Source organism: Tauraco erythrolophus, chromosome 3, assembly GCF_009769465.1.
Source record: "Tauraco erythrolophus isolate bTauEry1 chromosome 3, bTauEry1.pri, whole genome shotgun sequence".
NCBI classification, from domain to species: domain Eukaryota; kingdom Metazoa; phylum Chordata; class Aves; order Musophagiformes; family Musophagidae; genus Tauraco; species Tauraco erythrolophus.
In genome coordinates this window covers 73,098,487-73,118,231 of record NC_141467.1, presented here as the reverse complement: position 1 = coordinate 73,118,231, position 19,745 = coordinate 73,098,487, and the positions used below count along the sequence as shown (strand labels likewise).

Here is a 19,745-nt window from a genome sequence, read left to right as displayed (position 1 = left end):
TCTCGCAAAGCACGTCCTGTATGCGTCTCGCCGTAGGCTCGGGCAGATCTTTGCTCAGAAAACCCAGGTCCGATCCTGGACCTGAAGCCTGCTGGATCTGTCCGTTCCCAGGCTCCAAAGGAGTTCAGGTCTCAGCCCAAGCTTTTCCACATTAGTCAAAATTGTCCTGCCATGTTCTCACTAAAATTGCAGCTTGTATCTTATACCCAAAACTGCTTCACCCCAGATTGAGTTTTTTATCCTTCAGTTTGGCAACAAATTTGCGCTCACACATCCTACTCTCCCATCATCACCGACTCAGGCTGAACTGACTCAGCTCTGCTCCATCCGTGCAACAGCTGTAAGGAAAAATAACACATTATTCACCGTGAAAGTGCGGATCAAGCAATGAAATACCCATCTTTTTGAAACTGCAAATGTAATTGTGCATTTAAGTGCAATTTTGAGGAAATGGCTACAGGCGGTATTTGCCATAGAGTTTCCACTAATGGCAAATATTGATGTCTAAAAAGCAAGAGAAATTTGCCACAAGGAGAGATTTTATTCAATATAGTGTAAGGGTTAGTTTTCTGAACTGATAATGGCTTTGAAATGTGAACGTGAACCATGGTTTGCATTTTACTTTAGACAAAATAACTGATTTTTTTATCCAGGTATCCCATGCCCTTCTCTATTACTCGTTTTTGGAGTTTGACATCACCAGCAACTTGTGTGGAGGTTTTGTGGAAAAGGTACAATGAAAGAAATTTTCATCTTAAAAAGATCATCACATACGGAAAAAAAAACCACCAACAAACAGTTCAATTGACTCTTGTCCTGTCTCAGTGATGTCCCTTTGTGAGGTTAAACTCTTCAAGTCTGGCAGTCTTTCAAGGGCAGAGGTAGGACTTTTTTCGAGCCCAGCAGATGAAAGACCCCGTGTAAGCTCCGTCTTTAACAGCAGGGTTTGTATTCAGCCCTGAAGCACCCTTGCAAGAGCCGCAAATCCCTGTCCTCGAACGGAGAGATTCACCAGAGGGCAGCACAATATCACTTTTATTGTAAAAGCAGGAGTTAACCATTTCAGCTAAGAGCTTTTTGAAATGAGCTGCTTGTTGTTCCATATTTACAGTTGCAAATAAGTTTCTCTTTAAAGCTCACCTCTGAAGCAGCTTCGAAATCCATTCTATTAGGCTTATGTTAACGTTTTAGCATCCAGGCATTCACCAAGTGGAAGCAGAAGGAGTCCAGGCAGTTGTATTTTCAGTGTTTTCTCTCTGCCAGGTTTCTGTTTAGGGCTGGACAAGACAGCTGATGGGTGCTTGTCCAGCTTCAAGTATTTCAGAAGTTCTCCTGTGTTAAAGACACCATCCCTAGTGAATACTATTTAAGCCTCATCATTTGGGAGGCATTAAAGAGTAGGAGTAAGCCTATATAATTATATTATATAATTATAATATAAAAAAGCATGTCTACATCCATGAACCCTTCATGAGAGGGGTTCACAGAGGATGGATGTAGACATGCTTTTTTTGTGTTATAATTCTATTTACTTCTGGTTGTCCCCTGTGCTGAGCAGCTTCTAAGTCCTCTAGCACTTATGCCAAACTCTTGCCATTCAAGGAGCTAAGAGGAGTCACTGGTCACACCTTGCCTGCTCAGCTTCCCTCACGCAGGACTTCATCTGTCATCAGTCTGTTCCAATTTATTACTGTATTCTGCTCGCACAGGTAACTGTTGTCTCTAGCAGTTGCCCCCCCTGTTTCACGTGACACTGTACTTTTTCAACCTTTTCTGACCTCTTTCTTTCAACTTACAGTCAAAGCTTTGGTATCTGAATTCTTGGTCTTTTGCTGTAGACTAACTACATCTGTCCTCGGTCATTCCCTTTCCTCTATTTGGCTTCTGCTGGGTGAGATTTCTCATGTCTAGCTTCAATCTTGCACTTGACTCCTCACATTCACATGTAGGTCTCTCTCGACTCTCTCTCTCTCTCTGATCTCACTCCTTTTTAAGCTCAGTCTCAACTCCATCCATGCTCATCCCAACACTTCCTAACTGTACTGAAGTCTTCAAAGATGCAGCTTTTCTGTGGGTTTGCTCCCCATGCAGCCTTAGCTTTCTTTAGCTCAAATATGATCTTTATTTAAAGGCCAGGAGCCTCAAGAATGTGTGTGTAGAATATGAGAACAACTTTTCCTGCAGTATTAGCTTTTGGTACATTACTTAATCTTCTGAGAGGAGCATACTATTGTTCTTCAGAGTAGCTATAAAATCATGAACTTAGAAATAGAAGTAAATTAAATGATATCTCGCAAGATACCTGCTTTAAAAAAACAAATAATCATGTGTTTCTGTTTTCTGAAAAAAAAACATATTTTGAGATCCTTATTCTTAGGTTTTTCTTTGGCCAATATTTGGGGTGGAAAAAAAAGAGAAAAAATATTTCTTTTTCATCTGCATTCTCTCTTTTTATTTTTTGGGAAAACTAAGGAAGAAAAGACAACAAAAATGCTGAGAAAAGATTTTATTCTGTTTTCGTTTTTTTCACATTTCATTTTCATTTAATCCTTTTTTTCCCAAGGAAAGAAGAAAATTAGTACTTTTTAAAGGCAAATGGATGGCAAAGAGGAAGGTAAAAGATCTTTCAAGAATAATTTTTAAAAGCTTTAACGAGTCAGAAAATGTCTTTGAAAATTCATAAAAAATAAAAGTTGAAAAGAAAACTACTTTCTATTCAAAACACCTAACAAAGCTTTGGAGACAGTTAATGCAGCCAGAGCAGTGTGCTTTGTAGTGTTTTCTAAATGAAGACAGTCCATCATCTCTATAGGGATCCACCCCAGTGCATGGTGCCCTCGCACCTCATCAGAGAGGTGTTCTTAGGCATTACACCAAGTTTTCTCCTGACTAAATCTGATTCTGTTCTTCTTTGAGTCTCTCCATTTCACAGTCAATGATGTGACTATGACTCAGTGTAGAAATAACCCAAGTTTTGCTTTAAAACAGGGATGAGGCAGGGCTGTATCAGATTCACATCTGCATTATACATCATTTTTAGAGTGGTCTGCTATTGCTTTTAAATGTTTACTTTTTCAAGATCTACCAAGATAACCACAGAGGCAGATTGCTGGGCCGCGGTGGTCCCTGAAGAGGTGGCTCTTTGGTGTCGGCACTCAAGGCTACCAGTAAGACATATCTGTGTTTTGGCAAGGTGTGTGACACTTACTCTTCCCATCCTGTGTATTTATGGGTTTTGAGAGTTTACAGATTATCTGACCTTCTTATAACTTGGCCAAACTAGAAATATTTAACTACACTTCAAAGCCTGTCTTTCCAGGATCTGCAAGTTTTTCTATCTTTTGTTTGTTTCTTCCCTTTTCAATTTATTGCAATGCCACTAATATCTGAAACAAAAAAGCTTTTATCCGCCATGGATAAATTAGGAAGAATTGGTTCTTCTAGGAAAGTGTCCAGAAGTCTGATCCTGCATGGTAGAAACCATTCAGCCCATTTTATGTAGGAATAGAAATGTTACTCATGCGAGCCACCCAGTCACATAGCTTAGTTGTTAAGTTTCGTCTGCTAACTCAGCAGATTTCTTTTGATGTGAATGGCGTTTTTCTGGAAATTAATCCTTTTTCTCATAAGATTTTAATAACAAAATGGTGACATGGTGGTTTTGATACAGATATGATATTAGTACCTAACTGAATTTGCTAGTACAAAGTGTGCTTCTGCTGCAAAGAAAAAAATATGTGTGTACATATTTCATAAATAAAAATATATATATGAAAATATATGCATAAAATTAAAGTAAGCCTTAGTGGCTTCAGACATTTTTCAATCTTGTATTTGTGCTACTTTATCATTCCCAAAAGATAACTGCTCATTTCTTAGCCATTGTATTCTATTTCAGTGTTTATCAATCCTGAAGTCTGGCTGAAAACCTGTAAATAGACTTTGCATAACCTATTCCTAAATTACGGATAAATTGGTATTTTCGGCAGTGCAGAATGAAAGACTTCTTTTTAATTTTTCCATGTCAACAATGTATTTCATTAAAAATATGTATAAAATTTTAGAATTATTATATTATATTATTATATTATCTCCTAAGCTTATCCGTCACGGTATTTTAAGCACTGAATCACGCGCAGGCAGGAGACGCTGAGAGGGAAGGAGGTGAACGCCTGCTGCAGCTCTCTTTTTGGCTTGTTAACTTTGCAGAAGTTGTAGATGGTTTTGAAAGCCCACTTTTCAATGAAGTTAACAAATATCACTGCAAAATAGACTATTCTGTCCCTCAAAGTGGATTTATGAATTTTTTCCTCTAAATACAAGTGCAGAGATACTGTACTACATTTTATTTGTGTTGAGATTGTAGATAAGTAACAGCTTGTGTTAGTATTTGACAAGGTTTGTTCTACATCACCGTCAGAAATGTAGCTGAAAATCTCTTTGGCTGGCTTGTACTTGAAACTTGGGTTTTTTTGTAAGATCTGGATTTGAAAATCTCTCCTGCCAGATCTGTAACTGTCAGATTTGTTATCTTCAAAATTTATATTAATTTCTAATGGTGTTTTTCTTTTTGCAGAAACAGAAGGTACACGCAGCACAGATGCCAGCCTTCTCCACGGAATAACCTCTTCATCCCCAAGTGACACCAGCTCCTGCTAGTACCATGGGGCCAGAAGGTGGTTTCTTAGGCAATGGACAGATTCACGTCATCCTGTGGGGAAGTTTGGCAGCCATGACAACACTCTTGTTCCTCACCTTCCTCATCTTCCTCTGCTCCAGCTGCAACAGGTAAGGCTCAGGAGCTTAGCAGGCAATAACGTTTCTTGAGTCAAATAGTCAAATAGTGTGAGGATTGAAATAGCTTCACTAATAACTAGTTAGCGAGAAATACTGAGGACTTAGGTACAGAAATTAAAAGAGTGCAGTATAAATTTTTTTTTTTTTTTTTTTCTGTGAAGGAAGAGTACTATTGATCTTGCCAGATGCTTTTCCTAAGCTGAAGCCTGGAGCACAGGGGGACACTGGCTGTCATGACCTGTGGTGTGCGGGAAGGGGAGGGTGGCAGCAGGGGACCTTGTCCCTCCCGAGCGTTGCTGCCAGATCCCCCAGCTGGGAGAGCTCGGCTTGCTGCCTTCTTCTGGATAGCAGCAGATCACACCGCTCACCTGAAACTGAGAAAATCAGGTGGGCCAAACAGGACCAAAAAAGTGTAGGTAGAAAGGAAAGGAAAGCGATTTCTATGCATTTCAGCTTTGCTTTGGCCACTCCTGGAGACTGAGGAGTTGATCCTGCCGCTCAAGCCATAAGAAGGTTTGATTTCACCAGTACAGACACTTCTCTTGCTTTGTTTATCAAGGCTCCTTCATGATGCATAAGCTCAGCCGTGCTGATTGCACAGGGGAGCTGGGCAGCCTGCGCTCAATCCAGGATGCCCTTCCAACACATCAGAGCCTTCATGACGAGGAGAGGGACTGCTTTGGTCCATATTGCTACAGTTTGCCAGCGTAGCTCAAGTGTATGGGGGAGAACCCCTGTCCATAACTCAGTACAGCAGCAAAATCTTTGGTTTGGACCCTTATGTCTATAGGAACGTGTTCTTTTCAGTATTGAGAGTGTTGATGAAGCTGTCATGGGAGCAGCCATAAAGTACCCTATATTGACATAATGTGTGTCTATTGGAAAGCCCTGTTTTCCAGCAGGATTTCTATAACACTTACACTGCAAAAAACGGTCATGGGCAAGACCAGACCCCAGAAGTTGGTCAAAACCGTAAAAAGCCTAAGTTGGAACATATGATTTCATATGATTCAGGTGAAATGCTTTTGTTGCATTTCAGGCTGTTAGATGATGCTTCAGTATCTTCCTATTCATCACAGTTTCCTGTGATACCTGTGTAAAAATAGTAGAAATGTATTTTTTTTTTTTATTGAAAAGCATAAAACCTATTTTAAAAACCCTTAAGCCTACAACAAACATTGCAGTTTGTACCATGTTTTGTCTTGTAACACTCCAGTCCTTGAAACATCTCTAGAAAAGTGTTTTTAAGATAGAATCACACCACTGAGTATGTCTTTGCAGTTAGAGGGATAAATTGTCAGAAACTTATCTGGTGATGCTTTTTAATAAATTCTTGTGTTGCTAGTCTGGACGCAGTATCTTTTATTTCATGTCACTCTGTAGGGCAAGTTGTTTATGCATAAATGCAATTATGTAAAATTTCTTCCCAGCTTACTGTTCAAAAATGGTTGAGGACACGGAAAACTGAACAAAATCTGCTCTTTTCTAAAATGTCAGAGTCAGAAAAACTTCCAGAGAGGAAATTAAGTATTTGTAAGCTTGAACTGTGCTCTGCATTGGTGCAGACTCATTCGCTCCATTTTCTTATTTCCCAATGAGATACAATTTTAACAGTTGCTAATATGGGCAGTACAGTGCATTGCAGACTTCAGAAGCAGCACAGATTTCATATCATCAATATTTTCTCACCTTTTTACTTGCCTTTTCATCTAGGGGAGGTAATTATTTTAAGCTCATGGTTTATTACAGTATTTCAGAATAAGAGCTGTATTTCCAAAATGGTAGAAACTGGAAACGTGACATACTTTGAGTCCTATGAAGTACCTAGTGAAGCAGGATTATTTTTAAAATTAAGTTCAAGGCATCTGCTGCTATGAAATTTGTAGGCCTTCTTGAACTGCTCATGCTTATTATTAATTATAACTAGCATCCTGAGTGAGAGAAGGCTGAATTTTGTGGGCCTTTTCTACTTCTTCATAGGATGAATACTTTTTACAGACACAATTTAAGGAACTCTCTAGGTAGTCTGTCACCAAAACGTGTATCTAATATATCTCCAAAGATTCAGATATGATTAAATTAAGGATACGATTTTTATTATCATCAGTTACTCCTTACTGTGATATTATACTGAAAAAGAAAAAGGGTTGTGTGTATTTGTTGCACCTCCTCAGATATATTCACTGCCCTACCTCAATGATGACCTTACACACAGGTCATACTGGTCCCTGTAAAAGTTTTCAATTACTCCATTTTCAATATTACTGTGAATCACAGTTCTGCGCCCTGCAGGTGTGTAAGGTCTGTCAATGACTGGCATTTGTATATTAGCAAAATCTGTAGTAACAGTTAATATGTCTTTTTCATTAAGGGAAAAGAAGGCCAAATATCAGAATGGAGATCATGAAAATCTGATGAATGTGGTAAGTATTTATTTCTGGCAGCTTGTGTCTGTCTTGTGGTTGGCTTGCACCAAGGTCCTTGCAAAATAACTGCAAGTTGGAAAATAGCTCAGGTATTTGGAGATGATTAGGCAAGGGAAACTTTAAAAGCTGCAGAAGAGGAAGAGGAGGAAAAATTGTGTAGACCCGATAATCTGCACTTTCTCAATGCTTTTTCTGCCACCTTTGTCACTGCACATCTCCTGCCTTTCTTTCACTCCGTTTGCAGTGCAAGCACAGTGTGCCCATTTGTCAGCTCCTGTCTTCTCACGGGTTGAAGCCACGGTAACACCTATGGCCATAAAAGTTGGAAGGGAGATCACTCTGTACATACTTGCATTTATTTGTTTTAACATCTGTAAACAGAAGCACCTAGATCTTTGAGTGTCATGGGCATGGTTTGACTCTCCTGCCAGTAGTACCCATGAGTCAGAGCTCCCAAAATTAGAATTAAATTTGTCACATATCTATGCAAATATTTGTTCTCATCCAATGGTGATTAGATCTCCCTAATTCGTGTTGCAGCCTTCCGATAAGGAGGTGTTCAGCCACTCGATCACGAGTTCGGCTACAGAGCCCGCTCCGAGCAGCAACCAGAATGGGGCACTCAGCAACGGTGAGGGTGAGTAACGCAGCCCCTGCGGGGCGGGATGAGCGAGCGGCACCAGCCCCTTGCTCGCAGCTCCCGCGGTAGCTGCACCTTGGTGATCCCTCACATCCTACGTTTCTTGCTGTCAACTTTCCAAGCTCACAGTCATGCTGTTTGTCTGAACACCCTGTGTTTCCCTCTGCTCACCTCTGGAAGTCTGACATCAATTCAGCTTCTGTATCCCAGGGCATCGGCTGGGCATGCAGCTCTCTGGAGGGCAGTCCTTTTCGTACAGAACACAATTCACATAAAACTTATGTTCAGGTAAGAAATGAGGTGAGCACGTGTGTCTTACTGGGAAGTCAGCAGCCCACCCCATAGAGGTGTTGGCATTTTAGGCTCCATCTCCACTTCTCTGCTGGACGTGCTCAGCACAGCCCTGCACCCTGGCTCCTAGTCCTCCATGCCAGCCAACACTGGAGGTTCTCCTCAGGACTACCAGGCTCCATCTACAGTTAGATAAGGCCATCAGGCAAAGACTGCGGCATTCTCTAATCTCAGCCAGGTACGGAGTTGGGATGTGACCAGAAGATGCAGTTGCACTTTGGAGCTTCACTCCTGGAGGCTATATTTCAGGTCCTCTTTCAGGGACTACAACTTTGGGTCATAGTCACATGGAGTGCGAGACTGTCATTTATATTGTTTTATTTTAGAAAACAGGCAACATATATGCGCTTCCTTTTTTTTTCCTTAGTCTTTGCTTTACTGAATGCTCAAAATGAGCACACTGAAGTATCACTGGAAAATATTTCACTCAGCTGCACCTAAAAATAAACTCACTTTCAGCTCAGAGCTGCCAGGAGCCAACTGTTGGCTCCACACTAGGCACCAACACCGGGGGCTGCGCTTCCGACTTACAGCTCACCTCCTCATCTCCCTGTGCAGCCGGAGGCTAAGCTATTCAGTCTCTACCCCTCAGAGACAAGTATCCAAACGAGTTTTTAAACTTTGATTTTGCAGCTAATCGCTGCTCCCATCCTTTGGCTTGTTGTGTACATGTGTGTTTGGAGCTCACCACGGGACTCGATGCACAGAGCAAAGCCCTGCAGCAGGGAAGCGTTTTTCTTTGCCACGAGTCACCACACATGCAGCTGTCAAAGCTGCTCCTGAAAGGCATGCTGTCAAGCAGCAGACAGTTTTCAGACTGTCTGATATTACTCAGCTCACACTCTGCACAACAACCCTTCCGAATAACAGAAAACAATGTGCTTTAATTCTTTCTTTATGGTTTATGTGTTCTTTTCATTATTGGTTCTTTCTTTTGCTATTTCTGCTAGCCTTTCAAGCAGGGGCAGGGCTATAGAAGCAGCACCGTCAAATGTGTGGGTTTTTTCCTTTGTCCAACCTGCCTGCACTGTGTTTATCTACACTAACCCCTTATCTACACCAACCCATTGTGTGCTACTACCCATAACCAAAGGCGCACAGAAACATGAGCTCTCATTGCTCTGGTTGTCCCCACCAGGCTGAATGGGATGAGTGCTCTCTGGGGCCTGTGACAGTGCTCTGCACAGCACAGAAATCCCTGGAAGCAAGCACCAGAAGTGGAAAACATGTTCCAGCTTTTCTAAGCCAGTTCCTGATGTTCCTCAGGAAGTCTGAAGCCATCCTGGGTAGTGACCAGGACACCCCGAGCCCTAGTCAGGACGCAATAGGACACATCCTCCTATTCCACCCATTCCTCCCAGTTGTAGGCAGGAGCCAAGTGGACGGAGAAGGATGTTTTCCTTTTCTTGTCCTCCCATCTCCCATTCAGACAGCAATTACCGTCTCACACCTCCAGTCCCTTCCTGAGTTTTGCTGTCAGCGTGTGGCTCCCTGCAGGTGCTGACTGCATGAGTCTGGATGCCCTGAGCACAAGATAAAGCAATGTCCACAACAGCCACCAAATCAAGGGTACTGATTGCTTCAGCAACACTTTATGTCATCATGTCAAACACACTGAAGGAAATGGAAGAATGAGTTGATTTTGCTGAGAGAGTACTGTAGGAACTGTACTGAGAAAAGTAATGCTGTTCAGAAGTGACATATCAAGGAAATGGTGTCATGTAGAGTAACATACCATATACTACCTGAAACATGCTTGTAGGTGCCCAGGTATACATCCCTGAATGTGGGCACATCACATGTGTGCACTGTAAGATGAGAAGTCCCATAGATTTCAGTCTCTAATACTGTCTAGTGACAGTGACCTGCTTCTGGGACTTAAGATAACATGTTCTGCCTAACACTACTTTCTGAAGTCTAGTCTTCTCTTTTGTGCATATGGCTGGCTTGTTAGTAGGTTGTCAACCTACATTATGTGCTGCGAGACTAAGAGAAGTATGGCATAGCCTTCCAGTGAGCAGCTTCTGGTGTAGCGAGCAGTGAGGCTGACTGCGGCAGGGCTGAGCGAGGTGTGATTCAGATGAGAATTTGGCCAGCATTTTAAACAAGGTGAGGGATGGGTAGCGAGGAAGCAGGAACACTTTCCTTTTTGATTGCGAAGGATAAGGATGTGGAAGGAGGAAAAGAGGCTTATTTTAAAAGCACTTCGTTCGAGGCCTCGCACCAGTGTTGCCCATCCGAGACTACTGAGCAGACTGTAAGCATTCAACGTAACTGACTACAACTGAACATCCATGAACACCTGCACCTACCCACCCATCCCCTCTTCACACTGTGAATGCTGTTGCTATGTAATGTGACATGAGGGGATGCAGAGAGTATTTAAGATCTTGTGAGAAAGATATTTTAACAGTAGACTGGAGAAATCTCTGTAACTGAAACTTTTTAATAAACATGATGACCACTAGACATTTCCAGGCATTAGTATCGTTATCATTTTCAATGAAACACAAAACCAAAGTGATATAGTGAGTACCAAATCACATTCACCTTTCTTAGTCATCCAGTTGTTTGAAATACTTCTTTATAATTTTCCCTAGTGCTCTCAGAGGACAGTACAACTGCTTGTATCCAGCCTTATGAAGAAGTACAAACATCTGTCTCTGATCTGCTAGATCAACAGGATAGTCTTGGAAAATCCGTAAAATGTCACCAGAGCCGGGAACTACCCAGTATTCCCCCTAACAATACCATGGAAACCATCATCTCTGCTAGAAATGCAGAAAATGATCCAAGTCTTGGAATGGAAGGGCCTTATGAAGTCTTGAAAGACAGCTCCTCTCAGGAGAACATAGTTGAAGACTGCCTGTATGAAACTGTGAAGGAAATCAAAGATGTTGGAGCAGTAGCCAGCATTGAAGGGAGCTGTAACAACAAATCAAAGGCTTCGTTGGCCGTTTCTGAAGGTCAGGATCAGATTCCTGAATGCAGAATTGAATCAGCAGAATATGCATCTGTTGACCGAAATAAAAAAAGTCGCCAAAGTGCTAATTCAGAAAGCCCTCTTGACAACACACCAGATGTAGAGGATGAGCTTCCACCTCCAGTACCCATGAAACTTCTTGATGAAAATGAGAATGTTCAAGAAAAAGAAATGGAAGAAGAAGAAACAGAAGGAGCAAGTAAACCAGAGAAGGTAAAAACTGCAAATACTTATCCTTGTCAAACAGCCAAATAATGATAGAGGACATATGGTGGGAGAGGATTTTTTTTTAAATAACAAAAAAAAAAGCCAAGGGAAAAAAAACACTCAAAGTGATGCAAGACTGTAAAAAAAAGGAAACATGAAAATGTACAGTATAGTCTTTGCATTATAGGCATGTACTCATTCTATTGCAGCCTATATTTTGGATCGCTGCAGTATGCGCTTCATAAGGTATTTCCCAAATATTATCCAGAATTTGCACAGGAGGCCTCTGCTTCTTTGTTTAATGGTATTACACTTGTGGGAGCTATTACAATAAGTATCCAGTATCTCTGTCAGCATTTATATCTTGTTCAGAATCCCCACCTTGTTTTTTTCTAATGAAACCTCAATTTACAAAAAGGAAAGCGGGACATTCTTAGTGGATGCCCTAACTTTAGATGTTCCTCCTTTGTTAGGCCACCTTGGCTTAGCTGTGTGAGTGTTAGGCATCTGCGTAAAGCCTCTCGTCTCACCTCTCTCCATAGGAGAGAGGGTCAGAAGGAGAGAGAGATTGCGACTGTAGGCTTTTATATTTGTCAAATTCTGTATGTCACACAAAAACAGAGTAATGAATTTCTACGTGCTGAAATCATGGCCAAAAGTTATGTTTTCTCAGCACCTTATTCTTTCTGCCAGCCTAGGGACAAGTTAGTGGTGAACTCCTTGAAAAAACAGAGTGATGACATTTTCAACAAGTCATTTTCCCATTTTTAGTTTTTCACCAGAATTAATTTTGAGGATGCTTTCAGATCGTTGCACAGAGTTGTCACAAATTGTTGAGTTTGCGTTTTTCAGAACTAGTTTAGATGACTTTTTGTTAATTGTGAATGAAAGAACTGTGATTTTAACAGGTTAATATAATTTTGGTGTTTGAGTTATCAAACAATATTAGGTATTGAGGAAAATTTCAAAAAAAAAATCCTTAAGATGTGATGAGACATTCTAATGTAAACATTTATCTGAAAAATCATAGCAGAACTGAGGTATTGTTACTTGCTTCTGGTTGTTCTCTTATTTGAAGTGCTTCAGTAATCCAGGCAGAGGGCAGAAAAATACCTTGTTAAATAACTGACTCACCATGTAACATATAAAGCGCAATAGAATTCAAATGAATAAACTGAAGACTACTCATAATATAAAAATTGTTTAACCAGACTCTTCAGTGCACGTTCTTACAAATAATGAGCTCGTTTAGTAGAAAATTAAGATGTGATTGTCAACAATAATCCACCAACACTCCCCCTCCCAAATTTAGGCCATATGTAATTTCTAATTAAACTTTTAGAGAAACAGCTTTCCATAACAGTGACATTTTTCCTACCAGGTGTGAAAAGACTTGCAGAAAATCATTGTATTTCCCAGGCACCGATACAAAGGAAAAGCGTTTGCTGCTCTGTAGCTCCCCAGCACACCGTGTACACAGTGTCAGTAACTGCAAGGAGTGGGAATTGATTAAAATGGTTCAGGTTTTGAAGGATTAATCAAGAGGTGACACATGCAGTCCCCTAAGTGCCAGGAAAAAGGTGTTTGTCTAATTAAAATTTATTCAGAGCTGAAGCCATCCTGAGTTAAAGCTTTGGCAGCATCAGATCATTCCCGCCTTCGCTGCTAGGTACATGCATTATGCATCGAAGCGTGCGCCTGTCCTGTCCTTGAGAGCTACAGCTGCAGCAGAGCTGGAAATGGTAATTGATGGAATATATAAATGTCATTATTGTTGGCATTGTGTGGGGACGTGGTTGCGGGATTGTTTTTCTGTTATGGTGATGATGATTTTTCCCTCTATTTTGCTGCTTCAAACAATGCAGAGCAATGCCTGGGTTTTTCTGATGTGGCAACCAAAACCAAGATGTTTATGGAAATGTATGTTATATTGATTACTCTTTCAGTTAAACAGACTTTATAAGTGTCTCTTTTTGCTTCCTCTCTTGTGAGGCTACTTAGCTGCCTTGCTTACCATGACATCTGTATCCCAAACTTTTCAACCTTCTGCCCTGACCCTGATGAAGAGAGAGCTTGGCTGTAAGTCGTGCGAGTCTCTTTCACTACAATTAGGCTTTGCTTTAGCAGGGCACAAAGAAGGGACAGGCAGGGAGGCTGCTCGTGTAACTCAGACTTGTACCTGCCAACAGACAGAGAACAGACCAGGTCCAGGCTGTTTCAGTCTCACTCTGTAGAAGAAGGCAGCCAGGATGACCCCCAGCCCATGCCAGTTCCTGAAGCACACTCATTTGGAAGAGAGCTTGGTGGACCAAGCCAGAGACCATTCCAGTATGTAACAGCATGAAAAGGATAAAGGATCCTTTCAAGAGCCAGACGTTCAATAAACGGATGAAAAATAATTATCTAAACTCGTTATTGGCCATGACCCAGCCAAATCGTTTTGAAGATTTTGGTCAAGAAAGGCACCTTTAATAGCACGATGCCTCTTACAGGCATTTATCACCTGGAAAAACGTGGGTGTAGTTCTCCTATAAAACTGGAAAGGCAGAACAGTTTTTCTTTAGTTCTTCCTTTTTAATTAAAAAAAGGAAGTACAGATCTCCTTTTCACCCTGGTCTTTCCAGAGTGAGCACTGGTAGAAATGCTCTCTGTGTGTACATTTGGCTGCTGCCATCTGATATCAAACTTGCGCAGCCTGAGGATGGGCAAAGCATCTCTTACGAATGCACCAGAAGATAATGGTCTTCTTGTTCTGGTGCCCAAGTCAGGAGCAGCAGCTGAGCCAAAGAGCTAAAAATCAAGTGCTGTCGAGGAACAAAAGGAACGTGGAAGGCAAATAAGGACACGTGCTGTTTGTGTTGCTGTTGTTGAGATTTTAAGCATAATTTTTAATATTGCTAGGTACAAAATGTTTAGGAGCAAGTATTTTTTTCAGTTTCCAAGATGACAATATCCTTCAAAATTGATGTGCCACAGGTTTCACATTTAGAAGAAAGAACGCTAGGTCTCAGGGAAACAAGAACAGGATTGCCAACAGCCTGGCATAGTTGTCAGTACTTGAGTGGGAAACTGTAGAAGGGGTCCTGACACGTGGTGCTCCTAGACACACTGATGAGAGAAAATAACTTCACTGAAAAATTTTGCAAGCGTGTTTGTTTTGCTGTGTGAGGATGAAATTAGTAACTTACTCCCCCACACAGAAAATGTCTTGCAATTAAGAGAGACTAAACTGAGCTGCTGTAGTGAAGCACATCTAATAAAGGGCCAAAATACATTTGAACTTCTTTTTCTTTTTCTTTTTTTTTTTTTTTTTTTTGGTGAGTAAACTAAACCACAGGTTAAAGATTGCATTCTCCAGATGGTGAGAAAGAAGCAAGGGAGTTGTTAGGTGTGAGGGAAGCCCCCAGGGAGCAGCAGGCAGACTTCAGTGCACTTTAGGTCTGGGTCTTCATCAGAAGAGCCCCAGGGACGTGAAGTTTGGTATTTACCAGAAGTAAAAACACCAAGAAAAACAGAAGTAGGAAATAGTCTGTTGTAATGAGACCCTGTGGAAAATAAAAAAAAAAATATTGTGTGTCTAGTATGTGCCTGGAAGCGATATTTGATTGACTGTGCTAAAAATAGCTCTACTTCTCCACCTTGGTCTGCACTGGAGGAGGTCTGAAGTATTTTACGTGGAGAATTTGCATGAAACTCCAAAATATGGCCCGTTACAAACAGTGCTGGAAGGCTCCCTCTGAATCACTGTGGAGCAGAAGTCCAGCAAAGCTTTCTCACCCTAGGAGGGAGGAATCACATGGCTGCTGAGAGGTAGCCAGGGTCTTCATTGCCATAAAGGTCCTAGAGACATTTTTCCTAAGAGCAAAATGCTCTTCACCCAGTGTTTCATGACCTAATTTCTACATGACACTTTGCGTGCTTGAAGTTAGACTTGACACCAAACCAAGCCCTGCATCCTTTAATAACTTTGATGTGTGAACCGGATCCAGCCAGATGCTGTGAGGGTTGAGCTGCCCATCTCAGGGTGGGTTACAGGTCTTTTCCATGTTTGTGGTGTGAGTGGGTGTGAGGCAGGGCTGCTGCGCACCTCTGCACAGCGGCTGCATTTCCTGGGGAAGGAGGACACGGTACCTCCCTTGCAGCACTTCCAGGATCCACTGAATGAAGGATAATAATCATCAGGAAGGTGCCAGTTGAATGTTGTTCTTTTGTCATCTAAAAGCTTATCTGAAAATCACATGGAAGGCCAACTAGTGTGCCACACAGCTGACTTTCACTTGTCCAAAAGCCTTTGCAGACTCTTCCCTGCGTCATTAGAAGTGTAAAGGCAGGGATACGGCAAAGCAGGGTTTGTTTTAACCATTACATTATTTTTACCCTTTTCAGGTCAGGACAAGAGCAGATACATTAAAAAGCTCTACTGACCTCCAGGCTGTTATCTCCAGAGATGTACTCTGGATATTAGGGATATTAGCTATGTAAAATGGATCTAGTGAGCAAATGACCATAAAATATAATGTATTGATTGTAATGGGAGGGGTTTATTATAGGTTTCACACTGTTGACTGGTAATGAGCCTTTTTTCTTCTTTCTTTCTTTGTTTTTTACAGAGGCTTAGTTCAATGTCTTACAAGTCTCGAGAGGAAGATCCATCTCTTACAGAAGATGAGGTAGGTTTATTGCACAAAATTCAATAGCTAACTAGAGACCTTTTCTCAGGCAGAAATTAGCATAAGCTCTGCATGACTAAGCAAGATCTAAGAAAGGTGAAATTTGTCTGAAGGGAAAATGAAAGCCAAAGTTTCTCTGCACAGAGTTGTACTGCCACATTCCTAAAATCACAAGTGTTCTAGCATATGGCTGTATCAGGCCAATAAGTTAAAAAATGGTGTCAGAAGATAACAGGAGGCCGCAACTAGCTGATTGTTAGGGTAGCTTCTTGATTTGGATAATGAGCTCTACTTAAGAGTCATAATCAGCAGCCTTTTGAAACATGCTCCACCTTCCCCACACAAAGTGTTTGAGGCTCTGGGAAATAAACAGAAGCACAATAAAAGCACTGGAACATAAACTGTTCTTTAAAATGTCTTACTCAAATAAATTGAGGAGATTGAAACAAAGACAGAAAAGTTAAACAGAAATAAGGTTGCTTGTGATCATCTGCAATACACCCATGCAATTTATAAATATGTTCTCTGGACATAAAAGTAAACACAAACTTGGTAATGAGGTGAGTGAACTAATGCTTTCTGCTGGGAGAAGCGCTCCCAGACATTAATGGATAAATTGATCTTTGAACTGGATTCGTGCAATTGAATGCTGGAAAGGGGTTGAAGTATGGATGAGCAGAAAAGCCATTTTTTGTTTGGTTGGCTGAGATAAGTAAGAAGTATTTCCATCTGCAAATAGATGTCTGTCTTTATAGAAGAAAAAGCAATGAACAAACCCAAAACAGAATTAACAGAAGCAATCTGGTTCATCTCCACCACTACGTGTTGCTTAATGGTAATGGACATTTTCATGCCAAGCTACTGTTCTAATGGGTTCGATACAAATCCAGAGTAGCCTCGCCTGCTTGTGAGGAGTCCTGTGCGCTTGGACTGGGAGAGGGAGTCAAGAGTGGCTCCCTGGGCCCGGTGCCAGCCCCAGCAAGCCCTGAGCAGAAGGACACATGTGGACATGGACTTCTCCTTCACCTCATCATTAAGAGCCACTTTCATGCACTTGTTTAAGCATACCCTCACCTTAGAGGGGGATTTTTAGAGCTAGGAGGAGAGGAGTGGAGTGAGACTCTGGCTCCCTCTCTTGTGTTTATAATAGCTGAGAGGTTTCAGTCTCTAAACTTCTGATATGCAGTGACTGAGAGGCTGCTACCCTTAAAAATAATAATAATTTAAACAACCCCAAGGATCAGACAGCATCTTTCTCCTACATTCCAGTAGCTAAAACTGATCATCCCTTTGATACCTGTCTCCCCGCTCTGCCCAAGCTGGCTCCAGGAGCACAGCAAAACTTGCAAGAGCACCTGCTGTCAAAGCCATCCCTTTTGTCCTGAGTCTAATTTGCCTGTGGGGAATTTACGTTCAAAGAATTTTTATGTTTATAAAATTCTTTTATAAAGCGTTTCATAAAGCATTCTTTTCTGAAAGAAAATCAAATTATAAATGCATGTCAGAAAAGAAAGGGTTTGTAAGAAATCCTTTTTTTTTTAAAGGATATGTTTTTATTAGAAGATCCTGTTGTTTCTTGAGTAATCGACATCCTTGCATTGGAAGGGGTACAAACTGGCACACAAGCTGCTTTATGTCATGCTTAAGTACTCAGCAGATGTCTCCTTTTCCTAGATCTCAGCCATGTACTCATCGGTGAGTAAGCCGGGACAGGCCATCAAGGCACTGGATTCTCCTTACACCTGTATCCAAGACATTGCATCTCAGAGGTCCCCGTCTGTTTGCAGTGGCCTCTATGCAAGTGTGAAAGACTTCGAAAACACCCTAAATGCTACCACTGTGCCTCAGTCAGCGGACAGACCAAACGGGGAGCTGGAGCCTGACTATGAAGCCATCCAGTCAGTGAGCCAAGAAGAAGACAGGACCTTGTCTGTGCCTAACACAAACCACACTGCTCTTTCTGGAGAGAATGACTATGAGAGCATAGGGGACTTGCAGCACCACAGGGATTTCACCAGACTTTAACTACTCTGGCAAGCAGATTTCAGCATTTATCTGATCCACTGGTATAAGGAACATGTGAAACATGGAGAAGGATGTGCTGCTTCTTTTGAGGAACAAAGCTAAGTAGAGAACAAAAGTTGTGAAGAAGCAGCATACGTTTCAGCTGGGGTGTGATACCCATTAGGTTATTCTGGGTGGTGGATGGAGGCTCATGGGAAAGGGTACATCAGGTCAGAGTGACGACCAGAACAACATAAAGGCTTCTTAATTGTTAGCTCCACAATGACCAGAATTTGGGAAGGAGTGCCGTGCTTGTCATCCTGATAGGATTACATACCAAAAAGACTGCCTTTACACAAAGCTAGCTTTTCATTTTAAAAGATCATTGTATGTCATTTGCTTCAAAGTGTTTTTCAAGCATCGTTTTTCATTCAGGTTCGGGCATCCACTTCGTTGAGCAAATCACAGATCATCGTACCTCAACTCGGAGTTACTTTGCAGGACTGGGGAGGGCATGCTCGCTTCTGTGTCTTTTGGGGAGCTCCATCCACCTTCATTGCAACTAAAGTGCAAACACTTTGTTTCACAAGGGACCTACTCCAAATGTACTTGAATTAATGCTGTCAGCTTTTTCTTCTTTTTTAATGTCAAGGGCTGTAGAATGTGATTTGCAATATTTGAGATGTGTACTGGTATTTGTAGATTTTTTGATTGATTATTTGTGAAACACTGCTTTAAAATGGCAAGTGACACCCTTAGCGTTCTTGCTCCATTCCCCTCGTGTGCACACATATACCTGTGCATACAGATGCCAGACGATTGTCATGTTGCAAAAAGTTGTGCAAACAGATGCGTTGGCATCATGTTTAGTCTCACCTTAATAGTGTTAAGTCATCTTCTGAAGAGTTTTGCCCTTTTTTAAGACCTAAAGTATTTTAATGTGTTTGTCTAGTTTATTATATAGGAAAATCTGTGTACTGTGATGAGTGGATATTTTTTATTTTTACAAAATTTTTTTTGTCTGCAATGTTTTTGTAGATTAACTTTCTGGTTTATGTAACAGGAGAAATCCAATTCTTTGATTGGGCTTTATTTAGTTTTCCTTTAATTTTTTTTCCTATTTTAGAAGTATTTAAATGAACAATTGTTTGAGGTTTTTTTGGTCTTCTTGAGCAGGGATGTGGAACATGCCTTGCTGTTTTTAAGCTCAAAATAACGGAATCTGTGTAAAAGAACACTGCCAAAGGGCAAAAAAGAGGCAGAGAGGGAGTAGAATTTGTTTGGGATAGCCATTGGTTCTCCTTGTTCCTCTGCTAAGAGGAGCAGGGGGGCAACAAGAACTTGGCTTTGACAAGCAGTTCAAAAGCCACCATCTTTCAAAGATACTAAGTTATTCTGTTACTGTTAGAAACAAAGTACAGTGCTTAGCTGAAATAAGTAGGTACTGGGTTGATGATTTTTTCTTCAGGAATAGTATGATGAATAGTGCAGTAGTACAGGAATAGTCCAACAGTAGAGAACTGGTGTTGTGTGATATGCATTTGTACACATTTATGTGTACACATGTGCATATATCCCCATGTATATAAGCATACGCATGTAATTTGGACATAAGTATAAATTACGGTCCAAACTTGGTAGCATTCAAATAACATTCACATACATAA

At 41.2% G+C, this 19,745-nt stretch overlaps 1 protein-coding gene across 1 annotated transcript; it reads left to right on the top strand.

Moving 5' to 3' along the window:
- The first annotated feature begins 4,663 nt into the window (after nt 1–4,663).
- On the top strand, nt 4,664–18,099 carry PAG1 (phosphoprotein membrane anchor with glycosphingolipid microdomains 1). The gene is made up of 6 exons (XM_009980099.2): nt 4,664–4,788; nt 7,169–7,220; nt 7,764–7,860; nt 10,815–11,410; nt 16,015–16,074; nt 17,749–18,099. Exons 1-6 carry the CDS (start codon nt 4,664–4,666, stop codon nt 18,097–18,099), a joined length of 1,281 nt encoding a protein of 426 aa, XP_009978401.1.
- Nucleotides 18,100–19,745: the final 1,646 nt, after the last annotated feature.